At 48.0% G+C, this 17,589-nt stretch overlaps 1 protein-coding gene across 8 annotated transcripts in view; it reads left to right on the forward strand.

Annotated features, from left to right (window-relative positions):
* Nucleotides 1-17,589, forward strand: part of FAM222B (family with sequence similarity 222 member B) — a 173,124-nt gene that overhangs the window by 125,926 nt on the left and 29,609 nt on the right. For 2 of the 8 annotated variants that reach the window (XM_077294333.1, XM_077294335.1), the window contains one exon: nucleotides 15,738-15,869. In XM_077294333.1, coding sequence (XP_077150448.1) covers nucleotides 15,848-15,869 — 22 coding nt within the window. In that variant the 5' untranslated portion in view covers nucleotides 15,738-15,847. The other 6 variants (XM_077294337.1, XM_077294336.1, XM_077294340.1 and 3 more) reach the window with 6 other exon arrangements.

Consider the following 17,589-nt stretch of genomic DNA (forward strand, 5'->3'; position numbering starts at 1 on the left):
TGAAGCTCTTGTAGGTGTAATGTCTACATTAAACTACAATTTGTCACATCCTACAAAAAGAGCAATCACTGGAGAAGGACATCATGGTCGGAAGAATAGAAGGAATAAGGCAAATAAGACCAGCAACCTGATGGCTTGATACTATCAAGTAACGGAGTGGAGAAAACCCTGGTGGACCTACCTAGACTTGCACAAGATTGCTCATCTTACAGAGCGTTCATCCATCAAGTCCCCATATCTTGGGATCGAGCCAAAGGCCATTAAAAAAAAAAGTTCATATCAGCTCAAGCATCAGGTATTTGAGTAGCAAAATGCAGACAGTGGACGTTCACACATCGTGGAAGCGCTGCAGATTTTTTTTTTTGGGTGGCTTTATACGAAATACACTGCAAGAGCTGTTGGGCAGCAACCTCCCTTTTCTAATGAAATAGAAATAATGTGCAAATATAGAAAACATGATAGTTATAGCTGACAGTGAAACAACGCTACCTCCCTGGAACCAGGGACCAAATTTTGCAGTACTGCACTGGTGGGGAACCAGCCGTAATCCTGCCAAAAATGGCACGTGGTAAAATCTTACTTGCATACTGGGAATTAATAAGGTAGAGAGGTAACTCAGATGAATAAGGGTTTTTTTTCTCTTTTACTGCCCTCATATTCAGTTCTCACTGAGGGTCGTATTCTTGCCTACCAGAGCCACTGTTTTCACACATGGAGGTATCCGACCATTATCACTATGGCCGTCATTGTCATGAATTCTCCCATACGGTATAATTAAAGATGCATCTATCTATGATTATACCATCATTTATCACCTTGCACTTAACTACCAAGGTAGAAATAATGTGTTTAACAAAATTTCCTAGAAATATTGTTAATTCCAGTATGCTGTAAGAAAAGATTCGTCATATTAGATTATATCGGTATATCGGGGGATATTATCAAGTCCGGACAGTTTTAAGCCCACTGCAGTAAGGTGCAGCAATGAATGGTTTTCTAGCGTACACTAGAGTAAATTTATTATAGACCAATTATTATTCACTATCTCTTATGTAAAGTGCTGTTCACTTTCCAAACGCGTGTCATGGCCAACACACAATGAAAGATGTTGCAAAATGTTTGCACGGAATTGGGGATAATTGTATAATTCCTGGTGGTCCACATTTGACCGCTGGAACCTCTCGTAATCCTGAGAACAGGGGCAGCCTATGTCTTGTATGTGAATGGAGCGATATTGAACCTGTAAGGGTATGTGTCCACGTTCAGGAAACGCTGCGTTTTTGACGCAGCGCTGAGCCGCAGCGTCCAGATGTTACAGCATAGTGGAGGGGATTTAATGAAATCCCGTCTCCACTGTGCATTAAAAAACACATGCGTTTTTCCCGCAAAAACGCACATGCATTGCGTTTTTTCAGAACGCAGCATGTTGCTACAATGAGCAAAACACCCAGGAACACCGCAGGTGACCTGCCAGTGACCTCAGGTGCATTTTTGGTCAGGATTTTACCTGCATAAAATCCTGACCAAAGCCTGAAGCAAACCTGAACGTGGACACATACCCTTAGACCAACTCGACATTCATGTGTATCAACTGCTTCTGTAGACGGTGAATGGTGCAGGGCTCACATATGTGCGCTAATGCTCCAATAACATGGGGGACTCAGAAACCCACATTCAGGGTCAGTGAAGGTTCCAGCGGTTGTTAATCACCCATCAATCATAAAAAGATATTAAATGTTGTTGGAGAATATTCCTTTGCACACATTCGATATTTTCATTTAGGTTACTGTGACTATATCTTGAGCTTACACACTGATCAGCCTTAAAACCGCTCGCAGAAGAAGTGTCTGAAATACAATGGCATCTGTCAATGGGAGGGATATATTAGGCAGTAAGTGAACCGTCCGTTCTTGAAGCTGATTTGATAGAAGCAGGAAAAATGGCCGAGTATAAGGATGTGAGTGATTGACAGCTTCTGTGTGTGGGGCAGCATGGCCACAGCTTGTTAGAAGTCCTCTGCACCGAGCCTATGGTATGTTAGCATCAGACTTGGAGCAAGCAAAGAAGATGCCCATTTCTGATGAATCACATTTTTTTTTTTTACATCATGTGGATGGCCATGTTCATCAGTTACCTAGGTACGAGATGGCACCAGGATTCCCTATAGTAAGAAGGCAAACTGGCACAGGAAGAGCGATGTTGGAACCTGGTGGATGTTACCTTGACCCGTACCCTTCTGCACATGGAGTAAACTCCTTCTCCACTGGCTATGACCTGAACTACAAAATTTTGTTGTTTGAAAATTTGAGGAAGGCGACAAAAATTTCAAGGTGTTTTAAACATTTTGCGCGTCTGTGATGTATGCTGGAAAAACATGTAATACGTCCGGTGTCCATGGATCTGACAAGAGTTGCTGCAAGATCTAGGCTAGGACTTCATGGTGATGCTGCAATTGTATGGACACAGTGAATAATGATTTCTTATGTCGGGTTGTGACCTGCTCCAACAGATTTGCAAATGTTTCCAAAGGTGTTGGGTTTTCTGTGACTGTCACACTCTACACACTTGGTCATAGACTTCAATGCAAGTTGTTACCGATGCGACTTATCTGCAATTTGTTCATACTATTTTAGAGCTCTGTTTTTGCTGTAAATAGTAACAGTAAGTTGAATGAATGTTTTGTCCCCCAACATTTCAGAGAATTACTGTCGCCCAACTCATGTCCCTGTGTAGTCTCAGGTGTAAGTGGGTGCCTTTATGGTCTTTGCACACAACTTCATGTTCAGGGAGATTCCAGACGTGGCGAACAAAAAACAAACATAATCCACAGAAATGTAAAAATGACCTTGCTGTGCCCATGCTCAGATTTTGGAAACCATGAAGCGATAAAAAGCATCATGTTCAATCTTTGGAAGAGCGACTTAGCATTGGACACTGCATTCACGCTTCCTAGCTGACCAAGGAGATAAAACGCAATCTGATATCTTTTCAGTTGGCACTGAGAAAGGTCTAATGTAGACCGAAACATCGGTGAACCTTTATTGTTGGATTGCATATTAAGTAATTTATTTCATTAAATCTACTGCGTGCCAAGTTTTTTTAGTCATCGTTAAAGGGGTTTGGATCCTACTACTGCACCATTATACAGTATTGCCGTGGTCATCTCTATACATTCTTTGGAAGCTGCTGGCTCTTTACCATTCAAAACATAAGGAAAAGATTCAAAACCGCCTTTAAAACCGCCTCGTGGAATAGATTGCTGGCTCGTTTCTGATGCAGCTTTGCCTAGGAAAACAGTGTCGGCTCAAAGATATCAGGTGCACATACCCTCAGAGGATTAAGGTTCCAGACCACCCCTTTAATTTCCATCATGTGGTTACACTGCAGGGGAATCAACTTGGCTCCAAACGGGTCATGACAAGAGGACGGCAAGCTGCATGGGGCAGCAGTGTTGTTTTCAGGTGGCTGGGGCCTAGGTTGATCATACATCTGCTCAGTGACATTTAAATTTATAAAGTTATTCTTCATTTAATAGGCAGCCGCTGCGGTGAGCAAAGGATCTGTGTTATGGGAACATGTCACGGTTGTTTTGTCTTTAAGTAATGAAGTTCTCATATGGGCAGGAATTGCGGGTTGTTTTTTTTATGGAATTACAAACATCCGAATGCAGTTTGATTTCTACAGATTCACAGAGTAGAGGATAAAGAAATCTTGTTCCTCATCTTTTTCTCATCCAAGAATTTCAAATCACACTATGCTAACACTATTGTCAAACTGTGAGTAGAGCTTGATCCAAGTGTCATTTACATAATTAATCTGAATTTCTCGGAAGAGAGAATCTAGGGTCCTGTGCCTGTAGCCTAAAAGAAACAATCAGATTAGAAGATTCACTTTCACAGCGTCCGAAAGGCCAAGGGAATAAAGTGGGACCCTGTTCTTGAGATCCAGCTTTTAGCACTCTTGAGCATTCAGGGTTTGTTCACACGCCGCATTTTTGCAAGGATTCTCGCCCTGAAAAAAAATGCAGCAGTAGTGACAGTACACACTAGTGGTTGAGGATGGTACAGGCTCAGCTCAGTACACACTGTTGGTAAAGGATGGCAGTCTTTGGTCAGTACACACTGTTGGTAAAGGATGGCAGTCTTTGGTCAGTACACACTGTTGTTATAGTATAGTACTAGTGGAACTGCAGGCTAGAATCAGTGATAGCGTGACAGGGAACACTCCAGAATATACAGTGCCAGTTAAGCTGCAGGCCATTACATATAGGGTAGGGAGTAATACAGTACCAATAGCACAGGGAGCGGTACAGTATGTATAGTACCAATAGAGAAGGGAACAGTATAGTACATACAGTACCGATGGTGAAGGGAGCAGTATAGTATATACAGTACCGATGGAGCAGGGAGCAGTACAGTACGTATGATACCGATGGAGCAGTATAGTACATACAGTACCGATGGTGAAGGGAACAGTATAGTACATACAGTACTGATGGTGAGGCGAGCAGTCCAGTACATACCATACTGATAGCGCGAGTAACAGTACATACAGTACCGATGGTGAGGCGAGCAGTATAGTACATACAGTACCGATGGTGAGGCGAGCAGTATAGTACATACAGTACTTCCCACCTCTGCTTGCTGTCTCATCCACTGCAATAGACTCTAATGGTATAAACGCCCTCTGCTTGCTGTCTGCTGTCTGTCATCTGCCACTGTACCATCTAGCAACATTTTTTAATGTGCCTGCGTAATGTTTGGTATAATTCATTGGTTGCATTGTAGGATTTACTCACTGTTTGATGTATATCCATGACTGTGGTCACTCTAGATATTATCTTGCTGAAGGTGTTTTATAGCATACTAGCTGTACTACCCGGCTTCGCCCGGGTTAATGACTGCTGTTAGCAAAATAGAATGTGTTAACAAAAATTTATTCTGCACACAAAAACCACAAAACAAATAGATAGAAATGTAATTATTAAAAGGCAAAAACTAAGCAAATAGAAGCATTTCACAACATATATTAGCTTTGTTATACTGAGAATGTCTTTGTTGCCTATATTAACCAATCAGAGCTCAGGTTAATTAACTGTAGCAAAATAGAAGCTGAGCTGTGATTGGTTGCTATTGGCAGCCTGATAAATCCCCAGCCAACAGGAAGCCCTCCCCCCTGGCAGTATATATTAGCTCACACATACACATAATAGACAGGTCATGTGACTGACAGCTGCCGTATTTCCTATATGGTACATTTGTTGCTCTTGTAGTTTGCTTATTAATCAGATTTTTATTTTTGAAGGACAATACCAGACTTGTGTGTGTTTTAGGGCGAGTTTTATGTGTCAAGTTGTGTGTGTTGAGTTGCGTGTGGCGACATGCATGTAGCGACTTTTGTGAGATGAGTTTTGTGTGGCGACATGCGTGTAGCAACATTTTGTGTGTTGAGTTGCATGTGACAGGTTAGTGTAGCAAGTTGTGTGCAGCAAGATTTGTGCATGGCGAGTTTTGCGCGTGGCGAGTTTTATGTGTGGTGCATTTTGAGTATGTGCAAGTTTTGTGTGAGGCAACTTTTGCATGTGGTGCAACTTTTGTACATGTGGCAATTTTTCTGTGTGTGCAAGTTTTGCATGAGGTGAGTTTTCCATGAGGTGAGTTTTGCACGTGTGGCGAGTTTTGCGTGAGCCTAGTTTTGCATATGGCGAGTTTTGCATGTAGCGAGTTTTGAGTGGTGACTTTTGTGTTTCGACTTTTATGTGGCGAGGTTGGTGTGTGTGTGTGGTGAAATGTGTGCTGAGGGTGGTATATGTGTTCAAGCACGTGGTAGTGTGTGGCGCATTTTGTGTTTGTGTTCATATCCCCGTGTGTGGTGAGTATCCCATGTCGGGGCCCCACCTTAGCAACTGTACGGTATATACTCTTTGTCGCCATCGCTCTCATTCTTTAAGTCCTCATTGTTCACATCTGGCAGCTGTCAATTTTCCTCCAACACTTTTCCCTTCACTTTTTCCCCATTATGTAGATAGGAGCAAAATTGTTTGGTGAATTGGAACGCGCGGGGTTAAAATTTCACCTCACAACATAGCCTATGACGCTCTCGGGGTCCAGACGTGTGACTGTGCAAAATTTTGTGGCTGTAGCTGCGACGGTACAGATGCCAATCCCGGACATACACACATACATACATACACACATTCAGCTTTATATATTAGATATACCTGTATGTAATCTCCTGTATATAGTATATACCTGTGTGTCATCTCACCTATATATAGTATATATCTGTGTGTCATCTCCTGTATATAGTATATACCTGTATGTCATCTCCTCCTATACATAGCATATACCTGTGTCATCTCCTCCTGTATATACTATATACCTGTAGGTAATCTGCTCCTGTATATAGTATATACCTGTGTGTCATCTCCTCCTGTATATAGTATATACCTGTATGTCATCTCCTCCTGTATGTAGTATGTACCTGTATGTCATCTCCTCCTCTATATAGTATATACCTGTGTGTCATCTCTCCTGTATATAGTATATATCTGTGTGTCATCTCCTCCTGTATATAGTATATACCTGTGTGTCATCTCCCCTGTAAATAGTATATACCTGTGTGTCATCTCCTGTATATAGTATATAGCTGTATGCCATCTCCTCCTGTATTAGCCCTCGTTCACACGTTATTTGGTCAGTATTTTTACCTCAGTATTTGTAAGCTAAAATGGCAGCCTGATAAATCCCCAGCCAACAGTAAGCCCACCCCCTGGCAGTATATATTAGCTCACACATACACATAATAGACTGGTCATGTGACTGACAGCTGCCGGATTCCTATATGGTACATTTGTTGCTCTTGTAGTTTGTCTGCTTATTAATCAGATTTTTATTTTTGAAGGATACCAGACTTGTGTGTGTTTTAGGGCGAGTTTCGTGTGTCAAGTTGTGTGTGTTGAGTTGCGTGTGGCGACATGCATGTAGGGACTTTTGTGAGATGAGTTTTGTGTGGCGACATGCGTGTAGCAACTTTTTGTGTGTCGAGTTGCATGTGACAGGTTAGTGTAGCAAGTTGTGTGCAGCAAGTTTTGCGCATGGCGAGTTTTGCGCGTGGCGAGTTTTATGTGTGGTGCCTTTTGAGTATGTGCAAGTTTTGTGTGAGGCAACTTTTGCATGTGTTGCAACTTTTGTGCATGTGGCAATTTTTCTGCGTGTGGCAATTTTTCTGCGTGTGCAAGTTTTGCGTGTGGCGAGTTTTGCACGTGTGGCGAGTTTTGCATGTGGAGAGTTTTGCGCGTGGCGAGTTTTGAGCGGCGACTTTTGTGTTTCTACTTTTATGTGGCGAGGTTGGTGTATGTGTGGTGAAATGTGCACTGAGGGTGGTATATGTGTTCGAGCACGTGGTAGTGTGTGGCGCATTTTGTGTGTGTGTTCATATCCCCGTGGTGGTGTGATTATCCCATGTTGGGGCCCCACCTTAGCAACTGTACAGTATATACTCTTTGGTGCCATCGCTGTCATTCTTTAAGTCCCCCTTGTTCACATCTGGCAGCTGTTAATTTGCCTCCAACACTTTTCCTTTCATTTTTTCCCCATTATGTAGATAGGGGCAAAATTGTTTGGTGACTTGGAAAGCGCGGGGTTAAAATTTCACCTCACAATATAGCTTTGACGCTCTCAGGGTCCAGACGTGTGACTGTGCAAAACTTTGTGCCTGTAGCTGCGACGCCTCCAACACTTTTCCTTTCACTTTTTCCCCATTATGTAGATAGGGGCAAAATTGTTTGGTGAATTGGAAAGCGCGGGGTTAAAATTTCACCTCACAACATAGCCTATGACGCTCTCGGGGTCCAGACGTGTGACTGTGCAAAATTTTGTGGCTGTAGCTGCTACGGTTCAGATGCCAATCCCGGACATACATACATACATACATACATACACACACACACACATTCAGCTTTATATATTAGATAGATGTTGCCAGCCACAATGAGTTTGATCATTTAATCACCCCCCTGGTGTGCTGGCCCCAGCTGCCAAATTATCCCCACCCTGGTCCCACAATCCATCTTTTCTGACCCAGCATTGGACTATAAATGTAGAACCATCCTTAGGGTACCGTCACACAGTGCCATTTTCATCGCTACGACGGCACGATTTGTGACGTTGCAGCGTCGTATAAGTATCGCTCCAGCGTCGTATACTGCGGTCACACGTTGCAATACACGGCGCTGGAGCGATAATTTCATGACGTATTTGCGATGTAGAAGCCATTGGTTACTGTGCGCACATCGTATACAACCTGTGTCACACAATGCAATAATGCCGCCACAGCGGGACACTAGACGACGAAAGAAAGTTTCAAACGATCTGCTACGACGTACGATTCTCAGCGGGGATCCGGATCGCAGTAGCGTGTCAGACACAACGAGAACGTAAATGCATCGCTGGAACGTCACGAATCGTGCCGTTGTAGCGATCAAAATTGCACTGTGTGACGGTACCCTTAGGGGTGCACGCAAGTGGGGGTGCATGCGTCACAGAAGCAAAGCATCACGGAAGATAAGCGTCGTGATACAGCAGTTATTTCATGGCAGTTAGTAAGGGCAGGAGTCAGGTAACCCACACTCTACTCTCCCTTCTAGCCATGTGCTTTATTCCTATCCCCCCTCCACCACGACTCATACACATCAGCTCCTCACTCCTTCCATCTCCCATGTACAGCTCCCATGCACTTCTCACCTTCCTGAAAAACCTCAGCCCATCTTACCCAAACACACTGCACAAAAAAACTCCTTACGCTTCAAAAAACGACTTGCTTTTAATCTTGTTACTCCTACTGATTTCGGGGGACATATCCCCCAACCCCTGTCCCCCATCCCCCAACCGCTACCCTACCTCATATCAAAACCATACAAACCTTATTAATATTACTTGCACTCCCTCATCTCTTTCAATTGTGCCCTTTGGAATCCACGGTCTGTATGTAACAAGCTTCCTTTCCTGCACAACTACTTTGTGAACAACTCTCTGAATCTGTTGGCTCTCACTGAAACCTGGATCCAGGACTCTGACACTGTCTCCCCTGCTGCCATTTCCCATGGTGGCTTACAATTCTCCCATTCCCCAAGACCCACAAACAGACCTGGTGGTGGAGTCGGCATACTCTTGTCCCCCCAATGCACGTTCCAGGTTATACCCCCAGTTCCTTCACTTTCATTCCCTTCTTTTGAGGTCCACACCATCAGGCTCTTCCATCCCCTCTCCCTCAGAGTAGCGGTCATATACCGGCCCCCAGGCTCACCCACCCACTTCCTGGACCACTTCTCAGCCTGGCTGCCGCACTTCATGTCCTCAGAACTACCAACCCTTATCCTGGGAGACTTCAGCATCCCCATTAACAGCCCCACTTCCACATCTGCATCCCAGCTTCTATCACTAACCACTTCCCTAGGCCTCTCACAGCTCTCAACCTCTGAAACACACAAAGACGGTAACACCCTGGACCTGGTCTTTGTCCGGCTCTGTTCAATCTCTTACCTAGATAACTCACCGCTTCCCCTCTCTGACCACAACAGTCTCTCCTTCACACTCACAATACCTCGCCCACCCCAGCACTCTCCTACCTACCACACATTCAGAAATCTACAAGCCATTAACCCTCATACACTTTCAGACTCCTTACACTCATCACTGTCCCCAATCTCTTCTTTCCTGTCCTGATCTGGCTGTACATCACTACAATGACACTCTTAGAAGCACCCTAGACCAAGTAGCTCCCCTCACCCTCAGAACCTCCAAACACAGAGTGAAACAGCCCTGGCTCACATCGCAAACCCGATTTCTCCAGCGATGCTCTAGGTGTGCTGAACGCTTATGGAGGAAAACTCACACCCCAGAAGACTTCATACACTTCAAATTTATGTTAAGGACCTATAACTCTGCCCTTCACCTCGCCAAACAGTCCTACTACACCACCCTGATCTCCTCACTATCCAACAACCCCAAGAAACTTTTTAACACCTTTCACTCCCTCCTCAGGCCAAAAGCACAAGACCCTATCACAGACATTTGTGCTGATGACCTGGCCTCCCACTTTATAGAGAAAATAGACAATATCCGTCAGGAAATCCGCTCCCAGACACCAAGTGCAATGACTCCCATTCCTCCCTGCATCTCCCCTGGCTCACTCTCTGCATTCGATCCCATCACAGAAGAAGTTGTCTCCAAGCTCCTCTCCTCGTCCAACTACATGCACTACCGACATCATTCCCTCACACCTCCTCCAGTCTCTCTTCAGTCGTCACAACTCACCTAACTACAATTTTTAATCTCTCCCTTTCCTCTGGCATTTTTCCCTCCTCCTTCAAACACTCTATCATTACTCCATTACTAAAAAAACCCACCCTTGACCCATCATGCACAAACAACTACAGACCGGTCTCCAATCTCCCCTTCATCTCAAAACTCCTGGAGCGCCTAGTATACTCCGCCTTACCCGTTACCTCTCCACTCATTCCCTCCTAGACCACACAGTCCAGGTTCCGCCCCCTACATTCGTCAGAAACTGCACTCATCAAGTTGACCAATGACCTTCTGACAGCAAAATGTAAAGGTGACCACTCTCTGCTCATTCTCCTCGATCTTTCTGCAGCTTTTGACACGGTTGACCACCGTCTCCTACTCTCTAGGCTCCAGTCACTAGGCATTAAGGACACTGCTCTCTCCTGGTTCTCTTCCTATCTTTCTGAACGCTCCGTCAGTGTTCTGTTCTCCGGCTCCACTTCATCTCCTCTTCCTCTCTCTGTCGGGGTACCTCAGGGCTCAGTCCTTGGCCCCCTTCTCTTCTCCCTCTACACGGCCCCAATTTGACAGACCATCAGCAGATTTGGCTTTCAGTACCATCTTTATGCTGATGACACACAACTATACACGTCATCCCCTGACCTTACCCCCGCTGTACTACAGAACGCCACTGACTGTCTGTCCGCAGTCTCTGACATCATGTCCGCTCTCTATCTGAAACTCAACCTCTCCAAAACTGAACTTCTTCTGCTCCCGCCTTCTACTAACCTCCCTAAATCTGACATTTCCCTCTCTGTGGGTGGCACCATAATAACACCCCGGCAGCAGGCACGCTGTCTGGGTGTTATGTTTGACTCTGATCTCTCCTTCACCTCCCACATACAATCTCTTGCCCGCTCGCGCCGCTTAGGGTACTGTCTCACAGTGGCACTTTGGTCGCTACGACGGCACGATCCGTGACGTTCCAGCGATATCCATACGATATCGCTGTGTCTGACACGCTACTGCGATCAGGGACCCCGCTGAGAATTGTACGTTGTAGCAGATCGTTTGAAACTTTCTTTCGTCGTCAAGTGTCCCGCTGTGGCGGCATGATCGCATCGTGTAACAAAGGTTGTATACGATGTGCACACAGTAACCAACGGCTTCTACATCGCAAATACGTCATGAAATTATCGCTCCAGCGCCATGCATTGCGAACTGTGACCGCTGTCTACGACGCTGGAGCGATATTGGAGCGACGCTGGAGCGTCACGGATCGTGCCGTCGTAGCGACCAAAGTGCCACTGTGAGACGGTACCCTTACACCTAAAGAACATCTCTAGAATCCGCCCTTTTCTCACCATGGAGACAACAATAACTCACTGTCGCCCTAATCCACTCCCGTCTGGACTACTGTAACGCTCTATTAATTGGCCTCCCCCTCACGCGACTTTCCCCTCTCCAGTCTATCCTTAATGCGGCAGCTAGGGTTGTCCATCTGGCTAATCGTTACTCGGACGTGTCTGCTCTTCGCCAGTCGTTACACTGGCTGCCCATTCATTACAGGATACAATTCAAAGTACTTGTTCTCACCCACAAAGCTCTCCACAGTGCGGCCCCCTTACATCTCCTCCCTCATTTCTGTCTATCGGCCTAGCCGACCACTGCGCTCTGCAAACGACTTTCGACTAACCTCTGCACTAATCCGTACCTCCCACTCCCGACTCCAAGACTTCTCCCGTGCTGCTCTACCCCAAGATATTAGGACCATCCACAACTTGCATAGTTTTAGGCACTCGTTCAAAACTAATTTGTTCAGAGCTGCCTATCACGTTCCCTAATCAAACTCATTGTGTGTGTGTGTGTGTGTGTGTGTGTGTGTGTGTGTGTGTGTGGCCCATTCACACACACAATCTCCACCTACCCCCCACTCCCTGAAGATGGCTGGACCATCATTGTAAATACACACCTGTACTTTATCTCCCCACCTCATTGTAGATTGTAAGCTCTCGCGAGCAGGGTCGTCTTATTTTTCTTTCTTACTGTATTGTTAACATTGTTAGGGTACCGTCACACAGTGGCATTTTTATCGCTACGACGGTACGATTCGTGACGTTGTAGCGATATCGTTACGATCTCGCAGTGTCTGACACGCTACTGCGATCAGGCACCCTGCTGAGAATCGTACGTCGTAGCAGATCGTTTCAAACTTTCTTTCGTCGCTTGATCACCCGCTGACATCGCTGGATCGTTGTGTGTGACAGCGATCCAGCGATGTGTTCGCTGGTAACCAGGGTAAACATCGGGTAACTAAGCGCAGGGCCGCGCTTAGTAACCCGATGTTTACCGTGGTTACCAGCGTAAAAGTAAAAATGCTCTGACTGAATCTGGCCGTACAGTGAGAGGAAAGCAGACGGCAAGGGACCTGACGGGCATCAGATAGTGAGTATGTACGGTTTGTTTTTTTTTACTTTTACGCTGGTAACCACGGTAAACATCGGGTTACTAAGCGCGGCCCTGCGCTTGTTACCCGATGTTTACCCTGGTTACCCAGGGACTTCGGCATCGCTCCAGCGCCGTGATTGCACAGTGTGACCGCAGTCTACGACGCTGGAGCGATAATCATACGATCGCTGCGACGTCACGGATCGTGCCATCGTAGCGATGTAAATGGTACTGTGTGACGGTACCCTAACCCATGACTGTTGTGTTTGAAACTGTTAAACTGTAAAGCGCTGCGGAATATGTTGGCGCTATATAAATAAAGATTATTATTACCGATGGTGAGGCAAGCAGTATAGTACGTACAGTACCGATGGTGAAGGGAGCAGTATAGTACATACAGTACCGATGGTGAGGCGAGCAGTCCCGTGCATACCATACTGATAGCGCGAGTAACAGTACATACAGTACCGATGGTGAAGATAGCAGTACAGTACATACAGTACCGATGGTGAAGATAGCAGTACAGTACATACAGTACCGATGGTGAGGCGAGCAGTATAGTACATACAGTACCGAGGGTGAGGCGAGCAGTCCAGTACTTATAGTACCGATAGAGCAGTATAGTATATACAGTACCGATGGTGAGGCGAGCAGTACAGTACTTATAGTACCGATGGTGAAGGGAGCAGTATAGTACATACAGTACCAATGGTGAAGGGAGCAGTATAGCACATACAGTACCGATGGTGAGGCGAGCAGTCCAGTACATACAGTACAGATGGTGAAGGGAGCAGTATAGTACATACAGTACCGATGGTGAGGCGAGCAGTCCAGTGCATACCATACTGATAGCGCGAGTAACAGTACATACAGTACCGATGGTGAAGGGAGCAGTACAGTACATACAGTACCGATGGTGAGGCGAGCAGTACAGTACTTATAGTACCGATAGAGCAGTACGTACAGTACCGATGGTGAAGGGAGCAGTATAGTATATACAGTACCGATGGTGAGGCGAGCAGTACAGTACCGATGGTGAAGGCAGCAGTACAGTACATACAGTACCGATGGTGAGGCGAGCAGTACAGTACTTATAGTACCGATGGTGAAGGGAGCAGTACAGTACTCATGGTACCGATGGTGAAGGGAGCAGTACAGTACATACAGTACCGATGGTGAAGGGAGCAGTATAGTACATACAGTACCGATGGTGAGGCGAGCAGTACAGTACTTATAGTACCGATGGTGAAGGGAGCAGTACAGTACTCATGGTACCGATGGTGAAGGGAGCAGTACAGTACATACAGTACCGATGGTGAGGCGAGCGTACTTATAGTACCGATGGTGAAGGGAGCAGTATAGTACATACAGTACCGATGGTGAGGCGAGCAGTCCAGTACTTATAGTACCGATAGAGCAGTACGTACAGTACCGATGGTGAAGGGAGCAGTATAGTACATACAGTACCAATGGTGAGGCGAGCAGTACAGTACTTATAGTACCGATGGTGAAGGCAGCAGTATAGTACATACAGTACCGATGGTGAAGGGAGCAGTATAGTACATACAGTACCGATGGTGAGGCGACCAGTCCAGTACATACAGTACAGATGAAGGGAGCAGTATAGTACCGATGGTGAGGCGAGCAGTACAGTACTTATAGTACCGATAGAGCAGTACGTACAGTACTGATGGTGAAGGGAGCAGTATAGTACATACAGTACCGATGGTGAAGGGAGCAGTCCAGTACATACCATACTGATAGCGCGAGTAACAGTACATACAGTACCGATGGTGAAGGGAGCAGTACAGTACATACAGTACCGATGGTGAAGGGAGCAGTATAGTATATACAGTACCGATGGTGAAGGGAGCAGTACAGTACATATAGTACCGATGGTGAAGGGAGCAGTATAGTACATACAGTACCGATGGTGAAGGGAGCAGTCCAGTACATACAGTACCGATGGTGAAGGGAGCAGTATAGTACATACAGTACCGATAGTAAGGCGAGCAGTCCAGTACATACAGTACCGATGGTGAGGCGAGCAGTCCAGTACATACAGTACCGATAGAGCAGTACGTACAGTACCGATGGTGGGGGGGCGTGCAGGATACCCGTGGAGCTGCAGGGCCGTCCATGTGTCTCCTGCCCCTGGGTGAGTGCCGTGGATTGTGGCCCGCTTCCTATCTGCCGTCCGCGCCTCCGCTCCCGGTCACACTGTCATCGCTGCACGGTCATGTGGCTACACCTGTTGCGGGCCGGTGAGGGGGTAACACCCGTGTGACGGCTGTGGCCGCGCTTTATTCGTGAGCTTGGGGGCAATACCGGCCTGCGGGGTGGAGACTTCCAGCACTGCCGGTATCAGCACCGCTAGAGAACAGCAGTCCGCTCCGACCACAGTGGCTGATAACAGTGAGCAATAGCTTTAGAAACGTCCCCATACCGCAGTATATAATTTCCCGGAGCCGCTGTGGCAGGAGCGCGGCTCCGTATGAGCCGCGGCGGCGGCTGGAGCCAGAGGGAGGACGGGACGGAGCCGCACACCCATTACAGCTGTACGGGCTCACTCCGCCCTTCCCGGAGATGGCGCCTCAGTTTGGATTGCGTGTGACGAAACGACGCGCTGCGCAAGTACGTGCTGACGTCACCGGTGCCGGGCGGACCAATGAGGGGAGTACAGCCCCTTCTCTCAGTGCCTGCTGATTCACCAAATAGTAATCGGCAAATCAGCAGGCACTAGAGGACGGGGCTGATCTCTGCCATTGATCGTCCGATCCAGCCCTGCTAGGTGAGCGCAGCCTCCTCTGCGGCCTCGCCGACCCCTCCTCCCTCTCTCCGGTCGCCTGTGTGTCCGGGGTCTTCTCATTGTTCCCCGGTGCTGGTTGGGTGGGCCCGGACGCACATTGGCTGCGGCGCGGCCCTCCTGTGGCTACGCCCCGCAGTGTGTCTGCTGCTGAGCTGCTGCCCCCGGTCTGACCTGTGCTTTCTCTCTCTGTACAGTGCGAGGCGGAGTGCGGCGACCCCCCATGCGGTGTTAGTGCAGCTCTGCCATGCTGGCCTGATAGCCGGGACCGGGGGACCTCGCCTTCCTGCTTCTCCCTCAGCCGCAGATGAACACTGGACTTCAGAAATGTAAGTGCTCTATGTCCGCCCTGCATTGTGTGTACCCGGTCAGGTCAGAGCCGGCAGCCCCGCCGGCCGGCTGTAAGGAGAGCGCTGCTGCAGAGGGGGCTTCATGTGCACCACCCCACTGTGTGTATGTGTGTGTGCATATATATGTATTTATACTAGTGGTGCTTGTGCGCCGCCCCGTGTGTGTGTGTGTGTGTATGGTGGTGCTTGTGCGCCGCCCCCTGTGTGTGTGTGTGTGTGTGTGTGTGTGGTGGTGCTTGTGCGCCGCCCCCTGTATGTATGTATGTATGTATGTGTGTGTGTGGTGGTGCTTGTGCGCCGCCCCCTGTATGTATGTATGTATGTATGTGTGTGTGTGTGTGTGGTGGTGCTTGTGCGCCGCCCCCTGTATGTGTGTGTGTGGTGGTGCTTGTGCGCCGCCCCCTGTATGTATGTATGTGTGTGTGTGTGTGTGTGTGTGTGTGTGTGTGGTGGTGCTTGTGCGCCGCCCCCTGTGTGTGTGTGTGTGGTGGTGCTTGTGCGCCGCCCCCTGTGTGTGTGTGTGTGGTGGTGCTTGTGCGCCGCCCCCTGTGTGTGTGTGTCGTGGTGCTTGTGCGCCGCCCCCTGTGTGTGTGTGTGTGTGTGTGTGTGTGTGTGTGTCGTGGTGCTTGTGCGCCGCCCCGTGTGTGTGTGTGTGTGTGTGTGTGTGTGTGTGTGTGTGTGTGTGTCGTGGTGCTTGTGCGCCGCCCCGTGTGTGTGTGTGTGTGTGTGTGTGTGTGTGTGTGTGTGTGTGTCGTGGTGCTTGTGCGCCGCCCCCTGTGTGTGTGTGTGTGTGTGTCGTGGTGCTTGTGCGCCGCCCCCTGTGTGTGTGTGTGTGTGTGTGTGTGTGTGTGTGTGCCGCCCCGTGTGTGTGTGTGTGTGTGTCGTGGTGCTTGTGCGCCGCCCCCTGCGTGTGTGTGTGTCGTGGTGCTTGTGCGCCGCCCCCTGTGTGTGTGTGTGTGTGTGTGTGTGTGTGTGTGTCGTGGTGCTTGTGCGCCGCCCCCTGTGTGTGTCGTGGTGCTTGTGCGCCACCCCCTGTGTGTGTCGTGGTGCTTGTGCGCCGCCCCCTGTGTGTGTGTGTGTCGTGGTGCTTGTGCGCCTCCCCCTGTGTGTGTGTGTCGTGGTGCTTGTGCGCTGCCCCCTGTGTGTGTGTGTGTCGTGGTGCTTGTGCGCCGCCCCCTGTGTGCGTGTGTGTGTCGTGGTGCTTGTGCGCCGCCCCCTGTGTGTGTGTCGTGGTGCTTGTGCGCCGCCCCGTGTGTGTGTCGTGGTGCTTGTGCGCCGCCCCGTGTGTGTGTCGTGGTGCTTGTGCGCCGCCCCTTGTGTGTGTGTGTGTGTGTGTGTGTGTGTGTGTGTGTGTGTGTGGTGGTGCTTGTGCACCGCACCTCCAATGGAGAGTGGGGTCTCTACTGGCCGACCATCACCAACTCATTCTGAGGAGCCTTACCAAGGCAAGTTGCCTGATGCTTAAAGGATTGTGTGTGCTCCCCGCCCTCCCTGGTCTTGGAAATGATGATGGTCACCTGACCGCTGCAGCCAATTACTGGCTTAAGTGGTTAAATCTGCATTAACTGTTCAGGCCAGTGATTGTTTGCAGCAGTCAGGTGACTGGGCAGGATTGAGTGTAGTGGGTGCAGACTGAAACAGTACCATTAAACTGTAAAGCGCTGTGGAATATGTTGGTGCTATATAAATAAAGATTATT

This window comes from Ranitomeya variabilis, chromosome 3, assembly GCF_051348905.1.
Source record: "Ranitomeya variabilis isolate aRanVar5 chromosome 3, aRanVar5.hap1, whole genome shotgun sequence".
Classification (NCBI taxonomy): Eukaryota; Metazoa; Chordata; class Amphibia; order Anura; family Dendrobatidae; genus Ranitomeya; species Ranitomeya variabilis.